Source organism: Phyllobates terribilis, unplaced genomic scaffold, assembly GCF_046119375.1.
Source record: "Phyllobates terribilis strain yellow unplaced genomic scaffold, ASM4611937v1 Scaffold_6__1_contigs__length_29720123, whole genome shotgun sequence".
Classification (NCBI taxonomy): domain Eukaryota; kingdom Metazoa; phylum Chordata; class Amphibia; order Anura; family Dendrobatidae; genus Phyllobates; species Phyllobates terribilis.
In genome coordinates this window covers 20,884,480-20,911,086 of record NW_027362766.1, presented here as the reverse complement: position 1 = coordinate 20,911,086, position 26,607 = coordinate 20,884,480, and the positions used below count along the sequence as shown (strand labels likewise).

Here is a 26,607-nt window from a genome sequence, read left to right as displayed (position 1 = left end):
GGTGTGCTTTAAGGACAGGGTTTAATTCAGCCTCCGCCGCCAATTTTCATTTTTACGATTGCATTTTTTCCTCCCCTTTTTCTAAGAGCCACTAATTTTATATTTCTCCATCGACATAGCCATAAGCTGGCTTGTTTTTTGTGGTTTTGCATGGCACCATTCATGTTATCATTCATTGTACTTTAAAATGGGTTAAACATTCCAAATGCTGTTACAGGGTGAAAGAAACAATATGTAGCAGAATGTATGGATGCAGAAATATGGAAAATTCTGAAGGGTGCCCAAACTTTCAAACACCACTGAATGTTTGATGGGTGGAGGGAACAAGTGATATTTTACCGGTTAAGAGAGCAAAATATGGGGATTTGTTTGATAGGTCGGGAGCTAGATATGGAGATGTTTGATGAGTTGAGACCTAGATATGGAGATGTTTGATGAGTTGGCACCTAGATATGAAGATGTTTGATAAGTTGGGACTTAGATATGGAGATGTTTGATGATTTGGCACCTAGATATGGAGATGTTTGATGAGTTGGGACCTAGATATGGAGATGTTTGATGAGTTGGGACCTAGATATGGAGATGTTTGATGAGTTGGCACCTAGATATGGAGATGTTTGATGAGTTGATACCTAGATATGGAGATGTTTGATGAGTTGGCACCTAGATATGGAGATGTTTGATGAGTTGGCACCTAGATATGGAGATGTTTGATGAGTTGAGACCTAGATATGGAGATGTTTGATGAGTTGAGACCTAGATATGGAGATGTTTGATAAGTTGGGACCTAGATATGGAGATGTTTGATGATTTGGCACCTAGATATGGAGATGTTTGATGAGTTGGGACCTAGATATGGAGATGTTTGATGAGTTGAGACCTAGATATGGAGATGTTTGATAAGTTGGGACCTAGATATGGAGATGTTTGATGATTTGGCACCTAGATATGGAGATGTTTGATGAGTTGGGACCTAGATATGGAGATGTTTGATGAGTTGGGACCTAGATATGGAGATGTTTGATGAGTTAAGACCTAGATATGGAGATGTTTGATGAGTTGGCACCTAGATATGGAGATGTTTGATGAGTTGGCACCTAGATATGGAGATGTTTGATGATTTGGCACCTAGATATGGAGATGTTTGATGAGTTTGGACCTAGATATGGAGATGTTTGATGAGTTGGGACCTAGATATGGAGATGTTTGATGAGTTGGGACCTAGATATGGAGATGTTTGATGAGTTGGCACCTAGATATGGAGATGTTTGATGATTTGGCACCTAGATATGGAGATGTTTGATGAGTTGATACCTAGATATGGAGATGTTTGATGAGTTGGGACCTAGATATGGAGATGTTTGATGAGTTGGCACCTAGATATGGAGATGTTTGATGATTTGGCACCTAGATATGGAGATGTTTGATGAGTTGGGACCTAGATATGGAGATGTTTGATGAGTTGGGACCTAGATATGGAGATGTTTGATGAGTTGGCACCTAGATATGGAGATGTTTGATGAGTTGATACCTAGATATGGAGATGTTTGATGAGTTGGCACCTAGATATGGAGATGTTTGATGAGTTGGCACCTAGATATGGAGATGTTTGATGAGTTGAGACCTAGATATGGAGATGTTTGATGAGTTGAGACCTAGATATGGAGATGTTTGATAAGTTGGGACCTAGATATGGAGATGTTTGATGATTTGGCACCTAGATATGGAGATGTTTGATGAGTTGGGACCTAGATATGGAGATGTTTGATGAGTTGGGACCTAGATATGGAGATGTTTGATGAGTTAAGACCTAGATATGGAGATGTTTGATGAGTTGGCACCTAGATATGGAGATGTTTGATGAGTTGGCACCTAGATATGGAGATGTTTGATGATTTGGCACCTAGATATGGAGATGTTTGATGAGTTTGGACCTAGATATGGAGATGTTTGATGAGTTGGGACCTAGATATGGAGATGTTTGATGAGTTGGGACCTAGATATGGAGATGTTTGATGAGTTGGCACCTAGATATGGAGATGTTTGATGAGTTGGCACCTAGATATGGAGATGTTTGATGATTTGGCACCTAGATATGGAGATGTTTGATGAGTTGGGACCTAGATATGGAGATGTTTGATGAGTTGGGACCTAGATATGGAGATGTTTGATGAGTTGGCACCTAGATATGGAGATGTTTGATGAGTTGAGACCTAGATATGGAGATGTTCGATGAGTTGGTACCCAGATATGGAGATGTTTGATGGGTCATAGGCTCTGGATATGGGAATATGTTTGATGAGTCAAGAGGGAGATGTAAGAATATGTTTGATGGGTCGAGGTCTCTGGATATGGGGATATGTCTGATTGGACGAGGGCGCTAGATATGGGGTTATGTTTGATGGGACGAGGGCGCTAGATATGGGGTTATGTTTGATGGGACGAGGGCGCTAAATATGGAGTTATGTCTGATGGGACGAGGGCACTAGATATGGGGTTATGTCTGCTGGGACGAGGGCACTAGATATGGGGTTATGTTTGATGGGACGAGGGCGCTAAATATGGAGTTATGTCTGATGGGACGAGGGCGCTAAATATGGAGTTATGTCTGATTGGACGAGGGCACTAGGTATGGAGAAATGTTTGATGGGACGAGGGTACTAGATATGGGGTCATGTCTGATGGGACGAGATCACTAGATATGGGGCTATGTCTAATTGGATGAAGGCTCTAGATATAGGGTTATGTCTGCTGGGACGAGGGCACTAGATATGGGGTTATGTTTGATGGGACGAGGGCGCTAAATATGGAGTTATGTCTGATGGGACGAGGGCGCTAAATATGGAGTTATGTCTGATTGGACGAGGGCACTAGGTATGGAGAAATGTTTGATGGGACGAGGGTACTAGATATGGGGTCATGTCTGATGGGACGAGATCACTAGATATGGGGCTATGTCTAATTGGATGAAGGCTCTAGATATAGGGTTATGTCTGCTGGGACGAGGGCACTAGATATGGGGTTATGTCTGCTGGGACGAGGGCACTAGATATGGGGTTATGTTTGATGGGACGAGGGCACTAGATATGGGGTTATGTCTGCTGGGACGAGGGCGCGGACATATATCCTCTTATTCGAGTTAGATCGTAGATCATATTTGATTTTCTGGGTGACTATGGAAAAGAACACAATCCACAAACCCAAAATCTGGGTTATCAGATTACCACGTCACTATATGACTGTATCAGTGATGATTGGTTATACAGTATATTAGTGTGAAGAGCTATACACTGGTACTAAAACCTTCGACGTACTAAAGAAACAAAATATCTAAGATAGACTGAGTGTAGCTCATCACATGAGGATTTTGAGCAATGCTTAAGACTTCACATCTCCGCAATTTCCTCCGGGATAAATAAAGTATATCTTATCTTATCTTATCTCACGACGACTCTATTAGAGAGAGACTGTTGACATAAGACTGACGATTTATAGAAATTCAGCTCGACATGACCCTGTTAGAAATCCGGGACCCTTCTGCCCTCATCGCTGGGTGTTGATGTGCGGAGCAGACATGTTGTGCGCTTCTAGGATGTCACTCTGACACTTTAAAAGTTGAGCTGACGATACTATTTGTGTGTTGTCTTGTGAGGGACGGTCGAGGGGTGGACGACGGAGAAGCAAGTTGGCATGCTGGAGTCGATCATAGATGTATAATCTTAGATTCAGCTATTTTTTATATATATTGTCTCTTGATAATCGGCTACTTCACAGTTATTTATTAGCCTGTTTAGACAGGCCATGGGCACAGAATGATATATTACCAGCTGCCATTGTTCTCGGCAGCATGTGTTCTGTTTACACAGGACAATGTGCTGCCGAGAACAATGATTTCTAAGCAAACTTAAAAATCATTTCACTTGGCAATCGAGCATTTTGCTCGTTCATCGGGTGATTGGCAGCCAGTCTACACTGTTGGATTATCGGGAAACCAGCGTTCCTAGGAAGGCTCCTTCCTGATTGTCTACCAGTGTAAATCCGGCTCCAATATAGGATAGACATCCAGGAACGAGGAGAAAACCACTACAGACTGTCTGGAAAATGATAGGATAGGGCATTTGTATATTCCCACTGACATCATCTGCTTGGGGAAAGTCGAGCGGCCCCCAAACTTATTAGGTGGTTGACCCGTCCCACCGAAATCTGTAGGATCAGATGATTTTAGTCTAATGTTTCGAGTTTATAGCCATGGTCTACTCTAGCTAGTTGATGGAGTTGTTCAAATTAAGGACACCCAAGTAATATCCAGTTTAAACTTTTTTTTTAAAGCCTCAATAACTTTTTTGAAAGTTAATGGATATTCATAGTGTCCTTAATGTTCTCGGAGAACTTTTCATTTATTCATTTTTCTCCTCCTGGACTTATTCATTCTTAGCTCACAAGTCTGTATTCAGTGAAGACGGACTTTCCTATTACTGGGATAAGAGATGGCAGTTGGTGTTTTTAGAATTCTATGGAAAAAGGAGGGTAGAGTCAGACACATACATTCTGCTGCAAGCTCTCCTGAAAGGAGGGAACAGTTGGTGCTTGTACAATTCTATGAAGAATTGTAACTGTTACTTCAGGATAACTTGCAGCAGAATGTTTTTTGCCTGCCTCTAGCTTCTCCTCCTCACCCTCATTTATCCATAGAAGTTTATGAACACAAACTGTCATCTTAGTATTTTGAAAGTCTGTATTCACTGAAGACAGCGTTAACCTTTTGAATTGAAAATTTTGAGAATCATCAGTCCAGGAAGAAAAAGAAGCAGCTTTCTCTTATAAGATATTTTATAAAGATAGTTAATTATTTTCATGTGTACTATTGATTTACTATTAATTTGTGATAAAAAAAAGTTAAAAGGATGGTTATTCTTCAAAGGGGTTCTTGAAGAATGTAAAAAAAAATGGCCCAGTCATGTAATTCAATTAGCAGTCTGTCCTAGTCACGTGTTGGGACAGGTTGCAGTATGAAGAAACACAGCTCCTGAGACCTATGTCTCAACTCACAGAGGAGCTGTATTGTAAGCACATGCACCTCAGTGAGTTGAGAAGAGCTGTGATATCAGAAAAAAATAAATCTTCTCATCGGCTGACTGGGCATAAAGCATTTATTTCCGCTATTTATTGTATTCTAGGAGAAACCTTTTTAAGGCAGGGAACTTGATAACATTACTTACCCCTTGAATCCCCTGGTGCTCCATTTTGGTGGTCCCAGCTAGTACCAGAGATGACCTCACCTGTACGCTACAGTCAAACAGTTGCCTCAGTGTTCACCGTGCTGCACTTGTAAATATGACTGAAGAGTGGGACATCATTACTTCTGGAACTGAAACCTGAGGGAGACCACCAGAGCAGCATGTGACTCATTGGATAAGCAAATTGCCTCTTCCGAGAGGAAGAGGACTTGAACTCTAGTACCTTCTATTGGAAGTAGCAATCGTAAAAGTCAATATCGACCCTTTGACGAGCCTTGCCACATGACTTAGAATAAAAGCCAAACCAGAATCTCAATTTGCAGACACTGTGTTCAGGGTGTTGCCCCTCGTCAGTGCAAAGTATGAGATCTGATTTGACTGTATGCCAGGCCTGGCTTATCACTGTCCACGAGGAGAAACGTTACCCCTTAGATCCCAGTTAAGCCTCTCATTTAGCCAAATCAGATCTCACACTTTGCACTGAGGAGGGGAAGCACCCTGAAACACTGTGACTGCAATTTGAGATTCCGGTTTGGCCTTTGTCCTAAGTCATGTGGCAAGGCTCATTAAAGGGTCAATACTTCCAATAGGTGGCACTGGAGTTCTAGTCCTCTTCGTCTTTGAAAAGACAATTTGCATATTTAATTTCCCAGAGGAGCATGCATGGTGTATAAGCTTCCTGACTTGTCACTCCCCACAAGGAGAAACGTTACCCTTTACAACTCATTGGATAAGTAATTGCTATTTATTTAAAACCTTCCCAACCTTAGGACCAATTTTGAAACCTCCAAAAAGACCCCTTTAATTGAAGGTGGAGCTTCACTTTAACCCCTTCACCCCTGAGGGTGGTTTGCACGTTAATGACCGGGCCAATTTTTACGATTCTGACCACTGTCTCTTTATGAGGTAATTACTCTGGAACACTTCAACGGATCCCACTGATTCTGAGACTGTTTTTTCGTGACATATTGTACTTCGTGATTGTGGTAAAATTTCTTCGATATCACTTGCGTTTATTTGTGAAAAAATCAGAAATTTGGCAAAAATTTTGAAAATTTAGCAATTTTCAAAATTTACATTTTTATGCCCTTAAATCAGAGAGATCTGTCACACAAAAGAGTTAATAAATAACATTTCCCACATGTCTACACAATTTTGGAACATTTTTTTTTTTTGTTAGGAAGCTATAAGGGTTAAAAGTCGACCAGCGATTTCTCATTTTAACAACAAAATTTACAAAACCATTTTTTTAGGGACCACATCACATTTGAAGTCACTTTGTGGGGCCTTTATGACAGAAATACCCAAAAGTGACACCATTCTAAAAACTGCACCCCTCAAGGTGCTCAAAACCACATTCAAGAAGTCTATTAACCCTTCAGGTGCTTCACAGGAATTTTTGAAATGTGGAAGAAAAAATGAACATTTAACTTTTTTCACAAAAATGTTACTTTAGACCCAAATTTTTTTATTTTCGCAGGAGTAACAAGAAAAAATGGACCCCAAAATTTGTTGTGCAATTTGCCCTGAGCACGCAGATACCCCATATGTGAGGAAAAAAAACTGTTTGAGCGCACGGCAGGGCTCGGAAGGGAAGGAGCGCCATTTGACTTTTTGAATGTAAAATTTGTTTGAATAATTAGCGGACACCATGTTGCGTTTGGGGAGCCCCTGATGCGCCTAAACAGTGGAAACCCCCCACAAGTGACACCATTTTGGAAACTAGACCCCTTAGGGAACTTATCTAGATGTGTGGTGAGCACCTTGAACCCCCAGGTGCTTCACAGAAGTTTATAACATTGAGCCGTAAAAATAACATTTTCACATTTTTCCAACAAAAATGTTTTTCAGCCCCCAATTTTGCATTTTCACAAGGGTAACAGGTTGCGTTTGGGGAGTCCCTGATGTGCCTAAATAGTGGAAATCACCCCACCCTCCCCGCAGTGACTCCATTTTGGAAGCTACACCCCTCCAGGATTTTATCAAGGGGTATAGTGAACATTTTGAAACCAGAGGTATGACACAGAATTTGATAACATTAGGTCATCATATTGAATAAGTTGTCATTAGTCTTGAGTGCAAGTGCTCGCTACTTGAGTTTGTATCGGGTGCTCGGGTATGCACCAAGTATCGCGGGTGCTCAAGTGACATGCTCGAGTCCCTGCCCTGCATGTTTTTTTTATTAGACACCCAAAAAAAAACATGCGGGGATCGCTCGTGCATGGCAGGCAATCCCCGCAAGGTTTTTTTGGCTGTATAACAGCTGCAAAACATTTGGGGAGGAGACTCGAGCATGTCACTCCGCTATACTCGGTGCATACCCGAGCTCCTGATGCAAACTCAAATAGCGAGCACTTGCGCTCACTAGTCGCCATATCGTCATCATTTTTTTTTTTTTCTTCTGAAAAAATCCAAACCCTACCCCGAACCTTAGCCTAACCCTAACCCCAACCCTAACCCTAGCCCAACGTTAACCCTAGCCCAACCCTAACCCCAACCCTAACCCTAGCCCAATGTTAACCCAAACCCCAGCACAACCCTAACCCTAGCAGAACCCTAACCCTAAAGTTTATTTTTTACGCCGTTCCTCGTGCGGTATAAGTGATTAGATTACTTTATTCTTCGGGTCGGTGCAATTACAGCGATACCAGATTCATATCGAGTTTTTATGATTGACAGCTGTCACACACTAAAAGACGCTTTTTTTGCAAAGACTAGTTTTTGCATCGCCATATTTTGAGAGCTATAATTTTTCCATATTTTGACCGACAGTCATGTGACGGCTTGTTTTTTGCGGGACAAGTTGACGTTTTTCTTAGTACCATTTTCGGGCAAATTACATTTTTTGATTGCTTTTTATTCCGATTTTTGGGAGGCAGAATAAACAAACACCAACAATTCAGGAATTGTTGTATTTTTTATGCCGTTCCGCGTGTGGTAAAATTGATAAGGCAGTTTTATTCTTCGGGTCAGTACGTTTACAGCGGTACCTCATTTATATATTTTTTTTATATTTTGGCGCTTTTACACAATAAAAACTATTTTATAGAAAAAAGAATTGTTTTTGCATCGCTTTATTCTGAGAGCTATAACTTTTTTATTTTTCTGTTGTTGGAGCTCTATTGCGGCTTCTTTTTTTGCGGGACGAGATGACGTTTTCAGCGGTACCATTTTTATTTACATTCGTCTTTTTGATCGCGTGTTATTCCATTTTTTGTTTGGCGGTATGTTGATAAAACATCGTTTTATGTTTTGGTTTCTTTTTTACCGTGTTCACTAAAGGGGTTAACTAGTGGGACAGTTTTATAGGTCAGGTCGTTCCAGACGCGGCGATACCAAATATGTGTACTTTTATTGGTTTATTTTTATTTTTTTTCATAAGATTATTTATTTATGGGTACAATATATATTTTTATTATTATTATTTTTTGCATTTTTTTTTTCACTTTCTGACATTTTTATTACTTTTACACTTTGTCGCACTTTTTGCAGCATGGTCGGCTGTATAGCACAGCAATGCAGAACCATCCCTGTGCTATGCAGCCTGTCAGCGCTGCACAGGGAGAAGTTACTTTGGTCGCGTACTGCGCATGACCAAAGCATGTTCCTGCCTCCTGGTGACCCGGATGTTGTCATGATGACATCGAGTCACCATGGCAACATCCGGGACCGGACTCAGACGCCGCGGGATGCCGGCAGAGATGGTAAGTATAGGTTCTTTCCACCTCCATTATGACTACATGGCCTTAGTTTAGGTAAATGTATGAGGTCTGTAACTTTTCATGTAAAGACCCATAGTACAAATGCTGATAAGTGTAGGCCATGACCTTAATTATTGGCTTTTACTTGCCTTTTCTGCTTTAGGAGCTAGTATCTGGGCTTACAGAGACTTTCACAGACATGTCATTTAGGAAATGCATATACCATTAGCTCGGAATAATTTTTAATGCATTGTAAAAGGGCCGATATAAAGCAGCGAGGCCTTGCCATATCCCGGTAGCCACACCGGTTGTGACTCAATGACCTGTAGATCATGGCAGCGTGGAGTAACAGATTTGTGGCTGCATACTACTCCTCACAAGCAGGCAGAGGATGATGATGCCGGCTGCTGTTATCTGTCACATGCAGGCTCTTCACGGTGGTCCTAGAAGAGACGAGGAAAGGACCAGCCGGCATTACGGTGGGTCACTCACCATTTCTCACTATATTCATATATTAGTTTCTAGTTACAAGTCTCTGAAAAACAAAAGATGCGGTTTTACGTCAATTTCAAATATTGTGGCAAGTACGTTTTTTTATTATGGGGGCACACTGCAAAACCTGAAGCTAGAAAAAGAAACGCCCGGCGGCTGCACGGGGGCCCAGGAAATGTGCGCAGCCTTATCACCTTCATGCCGCGGACAATTTCCGTTTTTGCGTGTTCTTTTTCCTCCCCTTCTTCCCAGAGCCGTAACTTTTTTTTATTTTTCTGTCCACATCGATATCTGAGGGCTTGTTTTTTGCCATTTTCAGACACCTATAAAGTTTTATTTTGCAGTTGATGGCTTATTTTTTGTGGAGCGAGGCAAAGTTTTTATTGATACCATTTTGGGATAGATGTGACATTTTGATCACTTGTCAAAGTCATTTCTTGTGGAATTGCAACGACCAAAAGAAACATCATTTTGGCGTCCTTGATTTATTTTTTCATTTACGGTATTTACCGATTTGGTTAATTAGTTTGCCGACTCTAGAAGAACTTTCGGAGATTTAAGATTTTGAACAAACGAACATTTACATTATTATTTATATAGATGGGGGGAAAAAGGGGGTGATTTGAGCTATTATGTTTTTGTTTTTTGTTTCATTTTTTTCACTGTTCTTAATAGTCCATTAAGGGGACTTGAAGCTGCGGTTATCTGATCGCTTGTACTATATACAGTAATTCTACAGCATTGCTGCATATAGCAAAAAACATGTTTTTTTAAGCCTGGCCACAGGTAGGTTTCAAAAGAGCTCCTTAATGACAAGCATGGGGGTCTTCAGCTGTCATAACAACCCATTGGCAGCCCACGATCATGTCACGGGCGCATGGAATGATTCACCTCCATGCCGGCACATGTTAAATGCTGCTATCAGAGTTTGACAGAGGATGTCATGACAACATCCGGGTCACCAGACAGCAGGAAGATATTTTGGTCATGCGCAGTGCATGACCAAAGTATCTTCTGCATCTGCAGCGCTGACAGCCTGTATAGCACAGGGATGGTGCTCCGTCCCTATGCTATGCAGGCGATCAGAATAAAAAAAGTGAAAGTCCCATAGTGGGACAAAGAATAAAAGTTAAAAAAAGTGTCAGAAAGTGAAAAAAAAAAAAATTGTAAAAATATTAAAAAAAATAATAATTCACCAAAAATAAAAATATAATGTACCCATCAATAAATATTATTATAAAAAAAACACAAAAAAACAATAAAAGTACACGTATTTGGCATCGCCGCGTCCGGAATGGCCTATAAAATTGTCCCACTAGTTAGCCCCTTCAGTGAACACGGTAAAAAATAAAAATAAAAATCAATGCTTTATCACCATACCGCCAAACAAAAAATATAATAACACGCGATCAAAAAGACGAATATAAATAAAAATGGTACCGCTGAAAACATCATCTTGTCCCGCAAAAAACAAGCCACCATACAGCTCCATCATCCGAAAAATCAAAAAGTTATAGCTCTCAGAATAAAGTGATGCAAAAAAAATATTTTTTCTATAAAATAGCTTTTATTGTGTAAAAGCGCCAAAACATAGAAAAACTATATAAATGTGGTACCGCTGTAAACGTACTGACCCGAAGAATAAAGCTACCTTATCATATTTACCACACGTGGAACAGAATAAAAATTTTTAAAAAAAAAAACAATTCGTGAATTGTTGGTTTTTGTTTATTCTGCCTCCCAAAAATCGGAATAGAAAGCGATCAAAATATGTCACATGCCTGAAAATGGCACCAATAAAAACGTCAACTCATCCCGCAAAAAACAAGCTGTCACATGACTCTTGTCGGTCAAAATATGGAAAAATTATAGCTCTCAAAATATGACGATGCAAAAGCTAGATTTTACAAAAAAATGCGTCTTTTAGTGTGTGACAGCTGTCGATCATAAAAACCCGATATGATTCTGGTATCACTGTAATCGCACCGACCCGAAGAATAAAGTCGTCTAATCACTTATACCGCACGAGGAACGGCGTAAAAAATAAACTCTAGGGTTAGGGTTAGGGTTGGGCTAGGGTTAGGGTTAGGGTTGGGCTAGGGTTAAGGTTGGGGTTAGGGTTGGGCTAGGGTTAGGGTTGGGCTAGGGTTAAGGTTGGGGTTAGGGTTGGGCTAGGGTTAGGGTTGGGCTAGGGTTAGGGTTAGGGTTGGGCTAGGGTTAAGGTTGGGGTTAGGGTTGGGCTAGGGTTAGGGTTGGGCTAGGGTTAGGGTTGGGTTAGGGTTGGGCTAGGGTTAGGGTTAGGGTTGGGCTAGGGTTAGGGTTGGGCTAGGGTTAGGGTTGGGCTAGGGTTAGGGTTGGGCTGGGGTTTGGGTTTGGCTAGGGTTAGGGTTGGGCTAGGTGACTAGTGTTGAGCGCAAGTGCTCTCTACTTGAGTTTGCATCGGGTGCTCGGGTATTCTTTGAGTATCGCGGGTGCTCGAGACTCCGCCCCATTTCCTTCGCGGCCAAAAAAACCTTGCGGAGATTGCTTGCCATGCATGAGCGATCCACGCATGTTTTTTTTGGGTGTCTAATAACCGTGAAACATGCAGGTGGGGACTCGAGCATGTCACTCGAGCACACGCTGTACATGGTGCATACCCGAGTACCCGATGCAAACTCAAGTAGCGAGCACTTGCGCTTAAGACTAATGACAACTTATTCAATATGATGACCTTATGTTATCAAATTCTGTGTCGTACCTCTGGGTTCAAAATGTTCACTATACCCCTTGATAAAATCCTTGAGGGGTGTAGTTTCCAAAATGGGGTCACTTGTGGCGGATTTCTGCTATTTAGGCACATCAGGGGGTCTCCAAACGCGACATGGCGTCCGCTCTCGATTCCAGCCAATTTTGCGTTCAAAAAGTCACACAGTGCTCCTTCCCTTCTGAACTCTACCGTGCGCCCAAACACTGTATTTTCCCTACATATGGGGTATTGGCGTACTCAGGAGAAATTGCACAAAAGTTTTTGGGGTCCATTTTCTCCTCTTACCCTTGTGAAAATAAAAACATTGGGGCTAAAACATCATTTTTGTGGAAAAAGTTAGATTTTTTTATTTTCACGGCTCCATGTTATAAACGTCTGTAAAGCACTTGGGGGTTCATGGTGCTCACCACACATCTAGATAAGTTCCCTGAGGGGTCTAGTTTCCAAAATGGTGTCACTTGTGGGGGGTTTCCACTGTTTAGGCACATCAGGGGCTCTCCAAACGCAACATGGCGTCCGCTAATTATTCAAGCAAATTTTACAATCAAAAAGTCAATTGGCGCTCCTTCCCTTCCGAACCCTGCTGTGCGCCCAAACAGTGATTTTTGCTCACATATGGGGTATCGGCGTGCTCAGGAGAAATTGCATAACAAATTTTGCGGTCCATTTTTTCCTATTACCCCTGCGAAAATTAAAAAAATTGGGTCTAAATTAACATTTTTGTGAAAAAAGTTAAGTGTTCATTTTTTTCTTCCACATTGCGAAAATTCCTGTGAAGCACCTGAAGGGTTAATAAAGTTCTTGAATGTGGTTTTGAGCACCTTGAGGGGTGCAATATTTAGAATGGTGTCACTTTTGGGTATTTTCTGTCATAAAGACCCCTCAAAGTGACTTCAAATGTGATGTGGTCCCTAAAAAAATGGTTTTGTAAATTTTGTTGGAAAAATGAGAAATCGCTGGTCAACTTTTAACCCTTAGGCTGTGTGCCCACGATGCGTTTTTTAAGCGTTTTTGCAGCGGCAATTCCGCTGCAGAAACGCTTAATAAAACGCTTGGTAGAAGGTCTGCCATGTTCCCCAATGATAATCCGCATGTTGAAGCGTTCCAGAGTAATTACCTCATAAAGTGACAGTGGTCAGAATTGTAAAAATTGGCCCGGTCATTAAAGTGCTACCACCTTGGATTGTAAAGGGGTTAAATACATTTCTTAGACCCGATGAGGCTGGTGTATTCACTTAGAAAATCTAAGTGAATTAAATAAAGCATTTTATCACCCTGGACTCCTAAAATGTTCATTTTAATATTAAGCAGGGAAGCTTTAGCAATCGATTATACAGCCATCTTTTTTTTTTTTTTTTTTAAAGTAGATTTTCAAAGTAAGTACACTAGCCCGATGAAGAGTAAAAAATCTATATAACAATGTAATCGGCTTATATGGTGAAATCTGGTGATTAATCTACTTTAGAGAGACTTACTGGAATAAGCTGAAAATGAAAAATTTTGACCAAAAGGTAAAACGAAAGCAAAGCATCAAGCCTGCCCATAAAGGACTGAACGCGCCAATATTAATGGAATCAGCCAATAGTCTAGTGTGTATGGGAGTGCTGGTCGACTGATGGTCGATCGGGCGTGTCCAATTTCGGATTGCTGATCGCATTTTCCTCCCGGAGATAAGGCATCGGCCATTTTCTTATAGAGAACACCGGAGCACTCTGCTGAGCGAGCACTCTGCTGAGCGAGCACTCCTGTGTATGTGTAAAGTGCTGGAGAGCGGTAGTCATGGCCGATCTGCTGTCCGGTTCCGCTCTAGCACTTTACAGACAAACTGTGTCCCAGTTCCAGTGTGCCATCAGGTGTGGGGTTCGTCACACTCACTTGAAGGCCGGAGGCCCCCGCTGCCTCCAGGCTCCCGTCCTCAGGAGCCGCCGCACACAATTCAGGGGACACCAAGTTCTTTACAGCAGGCAAACATTTACTAGTCATTTCAAGTTCATGAGGTGGTGACATCTTGGATAGGGCACAGCATTTCACTCCTTCCTCAGCCCTGCCACTCTTTTGTCCTGGACTGCCCCTAAGGCCGCTAACTCCTTCAGCCTCAGGCATCTCCTGTCCACTTCAGCTGTGCACTCGGGATCGGCCACCTGACCCCCATGTAATTCCATGGCCCCCGACCTCGAGATGTCAGAAGACCAGGCCCGCTCCTTTGTACCTGGACCGAGCCCTAGGCTCCAGACATGACGGGAATGTCCATCAGGGTTATCAGTACGGCCTCCCACTGCCTTGATCGATTGGCCCATGCTGCCCCTAGCAGCCTACGGCACCTGAACTTGACCTTGACACTGCACTTTTCTAACCACACACGATCAGGAAGTGCCCCCCTTTTTTTCAACACTACTGCTCACCCACTGGGCTAGTCCTATCATTAACTATTTCCTACCCTATAGACTAAACCTATTGTTCTCTTCCTATGTCCTCTGCTGTTGCTAAACTACTTACTATAGCTAGTCCTCTATTTCCTTCACACTATACACTACTCACATTGTACACTAACACTTTACGTGACCTGTATACTGTACATTACCATAACACATTATATAAGACGCACATCACTATTACATGTAAAACCGCATGACACTATACACACAGCACGATTGTTGTCTTCAGGGGCAGCAACAGGGAAACCCAGTCCACATCTCTACATTTGGGAGAGTCGGCAGAGCCAGATTTTGGCCAAAGCATTGTATGGCCAACAGACATTTAATGTGTATTGTCGGCCTAAGACTATACTTCCCTGGTCCCCGCCAGATTCTGATGGTGCTCTTGTACAGAGCCAGTAATTGCATCACTGATGACCTTTCCCAAGCTCGTAATAAGTCATCACAAAGGGTAAAATAAGTATTTGATAGACTAACGATTTTGCAAGTTTTCCCACCTACAAACACTGGAGAGGTCTGTAATTTTTATCGTAGGTCACTTCACCTGTGAGACAGAATCTAAAAATAAAAACCAGAAAATCACACTGTATGATTTTTACATAATTAATTTGCATTTTGTTGTATGCAATAAGTATTTTATACACTAGAAAAGCAGAATGTTTCCTGTAGTTCTTGACCAAGTTTGCACACACTGCAGCAGGGATTTTAGCCCCCTCCTCCATACAGATCTTCTCCAGATCTTTCAGGTTTCGGAACTTTTGCTGGGCAACATTGAATTTCAGCTTCATCCAAAGATTTTCTATTGGGTTCAGGTTTGGAGACTGGCTAGGCCACTCCAGGACCTTGAAAACTTCTTACAGAGCCACTCTTTAATTGGCCTGGCTGTGTATTTTGGGTCATTGTCTTGCTGGAAGACCTAGCCACGACCCATCTTCATTGCTATTAACTGAGGGAAGAAGGTTGTTGGCCAAAATCTTGCGATACATGACCCCATCCATCCTCCCTTCGATACGGTGCAATCGTCCTGTCCTCTCTGCAGAAAGGTACACCCAAGGTATGATGTTTCCCCCACCATGCTTCAAGGTTGGGATGGTGTTCTTGTGGTTGTACTTATCGTTCCTCCTCCAAACATGGCGAGTGGAGTTGATACCAAAAAGTTCTATTTTGGTCTCATCTGACCACATGACCTTTCCCTATACCTCCTCTGGATGATCCAGATGGTCATTGGTGAACTTCAAAGGGGCCTGGACATGTCCTGGCGTGAGCAGGGGGACCTTGCATGCCCTGCAGGATTTTAATCCATGACGGCGTAGTGTGTTACTAACGGTAATGTTTGAGACTGTGGTCCCAGCTCTCTTCAGGTCATTGATCAGGTCCGCTTTGGTAGTGCTGGGCTGATTCCTGACCTTTCTCAGAATCATCCTTACCCCAGGATGCAAGATAATGCATGGAGCCCCAGACCTAGGAAGATTGTTTCTTTCATTTTCTAATTGTGCCAACAGTTGTTGCCTCCTCAGCAAGCTGTTTGCCCAATGTCCTGTAGCCAATTTCAGCCTTGTGAAGGTCTACAATTTTGTCCCTGGTGTCCTTAGAAAGCTCTTTGGTCTTGGCCATGGTGGAGAGGGTGTGAATGATTGAGTGTGCGGACAGGGGTCTTTTTTTTACAGGTAACGAGTTCAAACAGTTGCAATTAATACAGACAATGAGCGCAGAGTAGGAGGCTTCTTAAAGAAAAACTAACAGGTCTGTGAGAGACAGAATTCTTGCTGGTTGGTCGGTGATCAAATATTTAATTAAATTGCATTTTATTGCATGAAATATGTAAAAATTATACAGTGTGATTTTCTGGATTTTTTTCCTTAGATTCTGTCTCTCACAGGTGAAGTGCACCTATGATAAAAATTCCAGATCCCTCCATTCTTTGTAGGTGGGAAAGCTTGCAAAATTGACAGTGTATCAAATACTTATTTTCCCCACTGAATGTAGGTAGTAGCAGCTCCCAAAGTCCAGATGTCCAGATCCCAGCTTTTATCCTGTGGTAGGAGATTAGGAAACCTGACTGTGCCTTTATGTAGTTTCTATTCAATTTTTGTAAAAAAATCCCAATTTCTGTGAGATATTTGTTCTCCGAGAGTCCCCCCATTCTTCACAATTGTGTCTCGGGATTTTTCGGCAGACAGGCGAGATGACAAGGCGGCCGCACGGTAGATGTAATTGTTCTGCAGTAAATGCTGAGGCAGCACAATATCATATAAATCAATGTGCGGAGTATGGCAATGGGGACGCGTTTCTTCTCTGATTTGTATTGTTAAATGTAATTACGCTGACAAACAGTGTATTTCTTGGCAGCCGGCACGGGTTGTTAGATTGTTATCGCGGGATTTTAACCCCTTGTGCTCTTGACCCCACGGCTCGTAACGCATTCCCATCATACTCATACAGGACTAACTGCTAAATGGCGAACCACTGATTATACTGAAAGTTGCCAGTCGCCTAACACACCCATTCCTATCGCAATAAACATTGCACAGAGCTCCGAATCTGCCTACTATTCCCAACTGGAAAATCAATGATCTTCTCATACAGTACAGACCAAAAGTTTGGACACACCTTCTCATTTAAAGATTTTTCTGTATTTTCCTGACTTTGAAACTTGTACATTTACACTGAAGGCATCAAAACTATGAATTAACACATGTGGAATTATATACTTAACAAAAAAAGTGTGAAACAACTGAAAATATGTCTTATATTCTAGGTTCTTCAAAGTAGCCACCTTTTGCTTTGATGACTTCTTTGCACACTCTTGGCATTCTCTTGATGAGCTTCAAGAGGTAGTCACCGGAAATGGTTTTCACTTCACAGGTGTGCCCTGTCAGGTTTAATAAGTGGGATTTCTTGCCTTATAAATGGGGTTGGGACCATCAGTTGTGTTGTGCAGAAGTTTGGTGGATACACAGCTGATAGTCCTACTGAATAGACTGTTAGAATTTGTATTATGGCAAGAAAAAATGCAGCTAAGTAAAGAAAAACGAATGGCCATCATTACTTTAAGAAATGAAGGTCAGTCAGTGCGAAAAATTGGGCAAACTTTGAAAGTGTCCCCAAGTGCAGTTGCAAAAACCATCAAGCGCTACAAAGAAACTGGCTGACATGAGGACCGCCCCAGGAAAGGAAGACCAAGAGTCACCTCTGCTTCTGAGGATAAGTTTATCCGAGTCACCAGCCTCAGAAATCGCAGGTTAACAGCAGCTCAGATTAGAGACCAGGTCAATGCCACACAGAGTTCTAGCAACAGACACATCTCGTACAACAACTGTTAAGAGGAGACTTTGTGCAGCAGGCCTTCATGGTAAAATAGCTGCTAGGAAACCACTGCTAAGGACAGGCAACAAGCAGAAGAGACTTGTTTGGGCTAAAGAACACAAGGAATGGACATTAGACCAGTGGAAATCTGTGCTTTGGTCTGATGAGTCCAAATTTGAGATCTTTGCTTCCAACCAGCGTGTCTTTGTGCGATGCAGAAAAGGTGAACGGATGGACTCTACATGCCTGGTTCCCACCGTGAAGCATGGAGGAGGAGGTGTGATGGTGTGGGGGTGCTTTGCTGGTGACACTGTTGGGGATTTATTCAAAATTGAAGGCATACTGAACCAGCATGGCTAGCACAGCATCTTGCAGCGGCATGCTATTCCATCCGGTTTGCGTTTAGTTGGACCATCATTTATTTTTCAACAGGACAATGACCCCAAACACCTCCAGGCTGTGTAAGGGCTATTTGACCAAGAAGGAGAGTGATGGGGTGCTCCGCCAGATGACCTGGCCTCCACAGTCACCAGACCTGAACCCAATCGAGATGGTTTGGGGTGAGCTGGACCGCAGAGTGAAGGCAAAAGGGCCAGTGTAACATACCTGGCGGCGTCCTTGCATGGTGGTCCATCTCCCACTGTGCAAGAGCGCGCACTTGATCTCCTGTCCAGAATGTCTCTCTGGCTTCCCTCCATGCTGTCTGTTTGTGTCTGTTTCTGCTGCTTAAGGGCGGCGCCCGATCACTTCCTGCCTTTTGTACCTGCTGTGGGTCACACCCCTTGTGCGTCCTCAGCCTATTGCTGTCTGTCACTTGGTATATAGCTCAGCAGCTCCCTTCTATCCCTGCCTGAGCATAGTGTTTCCTTCAGTGTGTGCTTGCACTCTGAAGGTGCCAGGTCCCGTCTCTTGTCTCCTGCTTTTTGTATCAGTTCCCGTGTTTGAACTGAGTCCTTTATGTCTCCTGCTTTGCGGTATCAGCTCCCGTGTCTGAACTGTGTCCTGTATGTCTCCTGCTTTGCGGTATCAGCTCCCGTGTCTGAACTGAGTCCTTTCTGTGTTCTCTTGTCTGTCCTGTCTGAACACGCTCCTTGCCTGTTCGTTCCGCCTCTCTGGGGGCCGTATTCCCAGACCCGCTCCTGTATCCCTCTGCAGTGTCGGTCTCCTCCGTTCACTCAGTTCCAGTCTGAACTCTCTCCTGTCCTTTACCTGTTTTTGCCTCTATGTCCGTTCCCTTCCTTTTTCTGCAGAGTCTGAACTCGTACCTAACTCCTGCTTGTTGTCTCTGCAAGTACTGTGTGAGTATCTGGCTCTGTCTTTTCCCTTCCTGTCTGTTCCGTGTGAACAGAGCCCTGTCCTCCCTGCTCAGCCTTGTCTGCACTCTAGCTGTGCTTGCCTGTAACCCTCTGCCTGTATTGTTCCTGAGTCCCGGTGTGTACTGGGTCCTATCCCGCCTGTGTTCCTACCTGCTAGTGCCTCCCTGTCTGCACTCTAGCTGTGCTTGCCTTTACCCCCCTGCCTGCATACCCGCCTGCCTGCATACCAGTCGTGCCTGCCTATACCCTCCAGTCTGTGTGCCAGCCTACCAGCCTGTTCCTGTATTCCCCTGTGTGGGTCAACAGCCGTGTCCGGGGTCTGTCCTGGAGTAGCACCTGGTCCCTCTGCTCGGTTCCTCCTTGGTGCACTGGCGTCGTATGCCGTCGTGCGACCCTGGTCGGATCGGGTGAATACTTAGTCACGCCCCTCCAGGCATTCACTCTCCGGCACGGTCCAGTGGAATCACTACCAATCACACGCACACGCCGCTTAGCCCGGGCGTGTGCATAACAGCCAGCAAGTGCTAAGCGTCTCTGGGAACTCCTTCAAGATTGTTGGAAGACCATTTCCGGTGACCACCTCTTGAAGCTCATCAAGAGAATGCCAAGAGTGTGCAAAGCAGTCATCAAAGCAAAAGGTGGCTACTGTGAAGAACCTAGAATATAAGACATATTTTCAGTTGTTTCACACTTTTTTGTTAAGTATATAATTCCACATGTGGTAATTCATAGTTTTGATGCCTTCAGTGTGAATGTACAATTTTCATAGTCATGAAAATACAGAAAAATCTTTAAATGAGAAGGTGTGTCCAAACTTTTGGTCTGTACTGTATGTCTGGAAGAAGTCTCAGAAATCTATATTCTCAAGCCAACCACCATTCAAAAAATCATTGGTGATGCATCTGATATATCAGATCATTTAGGCTGAATTTCCCACTGAGGACTTAGGTACTTGGCTGTATGTTTGATTCTTACTCCTTATGAGAAAATGTTTCTTTCCTTAATTTCCCTTTTGTCAAATTCTAATCTCTTTGCCCACCCATCTAATGTATATGGGGGTATCTTGACTTTCCACCAATGGCAAATGTAGACAATTCTCATGGGAGATAAGTTGCAACACCTCTGGTTTAGGTTTACTCCCCATTCACCGAGGACACTCGTTTGGCCAACAGCTGCCTAGGGTGTATGGCCACCATTTAAAGAGTCTTTTAGCACAAAATGTCTCTTTAAACCAAGTTCAGGTGCACGGTGCACTCTTGGCGTGGTCAAACAGTTTACTGCACATTTCCACCTGCTCGTTTACCATCTTTCTTCGTCCCCTTCTTCCACAATTCTTGCTTTAAAGGAGCCTCAGATGGACAAAGATGGATGGAAAAAAAAGTTGGAAGATGCACTGAACTACTGAGCCATGGCAAGGCTGCACAAAGTGACCATGCTTTATTTGCACAGTCATTTTGTGATGACAAACCCTCTTTAGGAAGTCATATGGCTCCTTCGTATTCCCTTCATACAAAGCCATCTGGCACCGTATGTTTAAGTCTAAAAACACAGTCTGGTAGAACCAATTTTTTTTTGGTTTGACCGAAAATAGCAGGACTGTGGAGTCGGAGTTGGTGTCCATTTTAGTGGAGTCGGTATAAAATGGACCGACTCCAACTCCTAAAATATATAATAAATTGGGTACAGTAGTTCAATGCATTTTGTGGGGAATATTTTTTCATACGAATTTGGGAAAGTTATGAAATGTCCTATAAATGTCTGTCCTATTCCTGATCTAAGGGTCTAGACTTTTGAGTCGGAGGTTTGGTTTACCGACTCCACAGCCCTGTAAAATAGCCCAAGCATACCTCCGCAGGCAGTAATGTCTTGGTGGAATTATGGCACCCTTTTTACATCTCCACACAGTGTAGAGCCATAATACGGTGAACGGTGTCGGCAGCGGCTGAATTGCCCAACTTTGTCAACTGTATAATGGCCGCATTGGTATACTACAGATCCATCTCTGTTAATTGGAATGGGGCGGATGTGCAATATCCGGCCGTGGTCACTATACACTTGATGGAGCTGGTAGATGGAGCAACTTATCACTTCCGGCTGGCGGCACCAAGAGCAGCTGATCGGTGTTGCACCACCACCAATCTGATATTGATGACCTATCCTAAGAGTAGGCCATTAATGTAAAGTCCTGGGCAACTCCTTTATGAGACATGTGCCCAGGGTCGGACTGGGGTGTCTGAGGCCCACAGGAGGAATTGATCCTCAGGGCCCACCCTACATCTATATGCAAATATCTGTTATCCGTTATCCCTGTTATAGTGGATCGTCGACTGTAAAACACAGGCGGCTCCTGCACATCTACTTTGCACCACCATAGCTGGGATGTACAATTATGGCAGTTTGCATTAAAGGGCTTCTTTGGTTGAAACAAGTTATCACCGATCCATCGGCTCTACAGGATCGGTGATCACTTATTGATCGATTGGGTACGACCATTGGAAACCGCACCAATTAGAAGAATGGGGAAGTTTTATCCCTGACAGGACACTTATCCCCATTTTAAAATGGAGCTGCAGGTGGGACGTCTGACCCCAGCTCCATTCATTCTCTTGGGGGCTTCCAAAATAGAGCAGCACTCACAGCCACTGAGGGAATGAATGGATCAGTGGTCGAGTCGCACATGAGCTCCAGTTTAATGGGGAGAAAAGCTCCACATTCTGCCGATCGGTGCGGGTCCCAGCAGTCAGACCCCCACCAATCAATAACTTATCACTTATCCTGTGGAGAGATTACTTTTTTTCACCGGAGAACCCTTGTAAATGCATCTCTGCCGCTCTGGTCCAAGTATTTAATCTCTAAGGCCACTTCCCCACTATCAGTATTTGGTGGGAGTGGGAGCCAAAACCCGGTGAGGAACAATCAGAGAAAAGGTATAATAGAAACAAGTCACCAATTCTGCATTTATCACCCACTCCTGGTTTTGGCTCCCACTCGTGAGAAAAAATGCTGACCGAATACTGATGGTGGGGCTGTGGCCTAATGGAAATAACCTTCTCCTAGTTAATATCAGCGAGAACAAATGACCGCCATACACAACACAATCCACTATACCAACACCAATAATACCACATACAAAAGGGACAAATGCTGCCACAACCTGACCAGATCACATATGAACACCGCATAGTGACCGACTAATACCACATACAAAGAACAAATACCGCCACACCATGACCATACCACATATTACCACCACATAATGACCGAATAATACCACATACAAGGAACAAATACTGCCACAACATGACCATACCACATATTACCACCACATAATGACCGAATAATATCACATACAAGGAACAAATACTGCCACATCATGACCAGACCAAATACTATAATACTGATCATGAATACACACCTCATTACTAACACTGTTATTTCCACCAGTGACATTATACACAGGAGCTCTGTATATAGTGTCAGTGTACAGGTAATACAGTGATCACCAGTGACATTATACACAGGAGCTCTGTATATAGTGTCAGTGTACAGGTAATACAGTGATCACCTGTGACATTATACACAGGAGCTCTGTATATAGTGTACAGGTAATACAGTGATCACCGGTGACATTATACACAGGAGCTCTGTATATAGTGTACAGGTAATACAGTGATCACCGGTGACATTATACACAGGAGCTCTGTATATAGTGTACAGGTAATACAGTGGTCACGGTGACATTATACACAGGAGCTCTGTATATAGTGTACAGGTAATACAGTGGTCACCGGTGACATTATACACAGGAGCTCTGTATATAGTGTACAGGTAATACAGTGGTCACCAGTGACATACACAGGAATTAATACACTGACTCTCCAGTGACGTCTCTAGGTGAAGTCCTTCATCTTCCCTTTTCTTCTTCATTTGGCACAGACTGCCATCACTTCTTCCAGTCAGGACTCATCTCTGCAGAAAATAACACACAGTTATCAAGAACTGATCTCTTCTAGAGCACATGCTCTACACTACACCAGTTGAAGAAAAAAAATGACATAGTGACGCCTTATATTACAGAAGTAATAATGTCCCTAATTGGACTCTAAAGTGATAATGTTCCCCACCATAAACTAATAATGTATGTTCCTCAATCTGCCCCCAAACAATAATTAAATCCCTTGTCCAGCCTGGCCCCCCATGTGTCCACCCTTTCCTCCTCACCCATATATCCATCCTGCTACCCACCCCCTCATATATCCCTTCTGGCCCCCATATGTCCCTTGTCCTGGCTCCCATATGTCCAGTCTGGCCCATATGTGTCCAGTCTGGCCCCTCCATATATTATCCTAGCCCACATGTATCCAGCCTGTCCCCCCCCCCCCATATGTCCATCTTGCCCCTCCCCCCCAATATATCCATCCTGGCCCCCATGTGTCTAACCTCCCCTATTAATATATCCATCCTGGCCCCAATGTGTCCATCCTGCCCCCCCCCAATCAATATATCCATCCTGGCCCCCATGTGTCCATCCTGCTCCTCCCATGCGTCCAGCCTGCCCCCCCCCAATATATCCATCCTTGTCCCTGTGCGTCCAGCCTCCCCCCCCCCCCCAATATATCCATCCAGGCCCCCATGTGTCCTGCTTGCCCCCCCATATATCCATCCTGCCCTCCCCCATATATCCATCCATGCCCCCATATATCCATCCTGGCCCCCATGTGTTCATAATCCAGCCCCCCCCCCCCCCCCGTGTATCCATGATCCAGGCCTTAATCCCATTGTGCATTCACACACGCACACAAAAAAAAGATTCCTCTTCCCTTCCTGCGCTCCTGGCACTGTGCGGTGTCCTCCTCTGCTTGGATCCGGTGCGCTCGTAGCAGAGGCCGGCGGCTGACTCGCGTGTGCCCTTCGCAGCAGGTGCATGATGATGACGTCATACGCCAGCGACATTGGACGCCGTGTGCGCGCGACCCTGCACATACTCTGCCTGCGCTTTTTTTTTTTTACACTCCTCTTCTTCCCCCTCTCCTCTGCAGGATGTCCCCGGTACCCCGCCAGCCCACTCCGACCTTGCATGTGCCAATTTAGGAATTTGACACATCTTTCAGGTGTCATGTAACAGCAGATGAAATGCATTTCAATCACTGACTGGAGTACATTTGTCATAATTTACACCACTTTTTGCGACATAAATTATAATCAATTTGTCAACTCCCACCCATCTTGTTTTTACGCTGAAGTTGGCAAAAAAAATGGCAAAAGTTCCAAAACTTTTGCACGACTTTCAATCAGTTTTTATACCAGAATTCTAGCGCAAACTGTGTGATGAAACTGCCTCTAACACATTTCATGATTTTTGGTAAAGTAAATCCAAACTGAAGTTTGAACTTTCTACTTCTAGATTTGACATTGTTTTTTTTCATCTGATTGTTAATGATTTTCTTACTCTTGCAGGTCTGTCGAGTTGCCTATGAGATCATGCAGACACTCCATCCCGATGCTTCGGCTAACTTTCACTCCCTGGATGATATTTATTATTTTGGAGGACAAAATGCTCACAACCAAATTGCAATATATCCCCACCACCCGAGAAACGCAGACGAAATACCTATGGAACCTGGGGACATTATTGGCGTGGCCGGAAATCACTGGGATGGCTACTCAAAGGGTGTTAATCGTAAACTGGGCCGGACCGGTCTTTATCCATCATACAAAGTTAAGGAAAAAATTGAAACAATCAAATACCCGACATATCCGAATGCAGACAAATGAGAGAAGACAGCGGCCTGATAGTCAAAGTTACCACTTGTCCATTGGAACACGAGAGAGTCCAAACTGGGGTTACGTCAAGACAGAAAGCTGTTTTACCTTAAAGGGATTTTCATGGAAGTTCCTACGTGCAGAACATTCACCGTACAAAACTCTCGTTAACGTTTCAACCTTGTCTGCTTATCAGGCTGGGCTATAGAGCGAGGTGCTCTCCTTCTGCCATTAACTGACAGACATTAAACACTGCCATATTGTGCAATTAGGGTGACGTGAAGACGATTTATACTTGCAAGGTTTTAAGCGATGATGCCTGTCAATAAGAATCCGGCACAGCCTGAAGCACTGTGTGGATTCCCCTTCTTTAAGAAGTATTGTGACTACGGCCATTACCCCCCCCCCCAGTCCGAAGGAAGTCAGTCCCATGGTTTCACTCCAAGATGTTGATTTAAGCAAGATCTTCCTCAATAAAGAGTCAACACATGAATGACGCATCACACAGAAAAAAAACATTCACTGTTTGTTACTGTAGGAAGACTTTTCTTTTTTTTTTTGTATAAATTCTCCATGAGATGATTCTTAAACTTGTGTTTCTTGGCATTGTCTTTGATAACAAACAATTAAATAATATAAAAAATGACCTATTTATAACTTTGTGCAAATTGTTGAGAAAAGGGGATGGGTCCCTGTGGTAGGACTGTTGCAGGACGGTACACAGGAGTGCTCTTAAGTCTGTAATAATAGCTTTTCTATTGATTTTTCTGAACTTTCTCAATATAGCAACGTGTCTTCGTTATTAGGTTATTTTGACGGGTAGAGATTGGATCCTTTTAGTGGAGCTGGTTTGTGCTACCAGATGTGAATATATTTATAGATATATATATTTATTTATATATACTGTATTTTTCGGACTATAAGACGCACCTCAAATTCTGGGGTGGAAAATAGAAAAAAAAAATTTTATAAGATGGTGGTCCATCTTATAGTCTGAATAGGTACGGTAAACATCGGGAACATGTGCAGGCTGCTCTGCTTCACAGCCCGGCACCAGCCCCAGCCCGGTAAAGACCCCAGCCACAGGCCTCGGCATCAGCCACAGGCCAGGCTAAGGGCCGCAGCCAGGCACAGGCTCCACAGCATCTCACTTCTTCTGCTGCAGCCGCCGGCACAATATAAATCCATGCAACCGGCATGGATTTATATTGTGTGACCAACTTAGAGGAAATTTCTACTATCAAATGCTGCATCTAAAGTAAAAAAAAATATAAAAAAGTAAAAAGAAATAAAAAAAACCTTATATTCACCTCTCCGGCGGCCCCCAGTCTCCTCCCGGCGACGTCCTCTCTCCTTGCAGGACCTGCAGTGACGTCATTTAGTCAGCTGATGGTCACGTGACGATAAATTAATTTTTTTTAAAACTGGAAAATCCCTTTAAAGCACTTTTGTAGAATTTCAAAGGGGTGTATGGCTGAGAAGAACAACCTTTTAATTTACGTAGGCTTTGTAAAATGCTTGAAGCATCCGAAGCATTTCTGCATCGTGGGCACTTAGCCTTAGGCCCCCATTGATCAGCGGAACAAAAGGAACTGTGGTGGTGACGCA

The 26,607-nt window shown here is 43.3% G+C and overlaps 1 protein-coding gene across 1 annotated transcript in view; it reads left to right on the top strand.

Annotated features, from left to right (window-relative positions):
• The window catches only part of FUT8 (fucosyltransferase 8), a 393,784-nt gene extending 368,199 nt beyond the window's left edge, over positions 1-25,585 (top strand). Inside the window, exon 11 of the mRNA XM_073637234.1 lies at positions 24,694-25,585. Within this exon, the coding sequence (XP_073493335.1) occupies positions 24,694-25,011 (318 nt within the window). The 3' untranslated portion in view covers positions 25,012-25,585. The remainder of the gene's footprint in view (positions 1-24,693) is intronic.
• Positions 25,586-26,607: the final 1,022 nt, after the last annotated feature.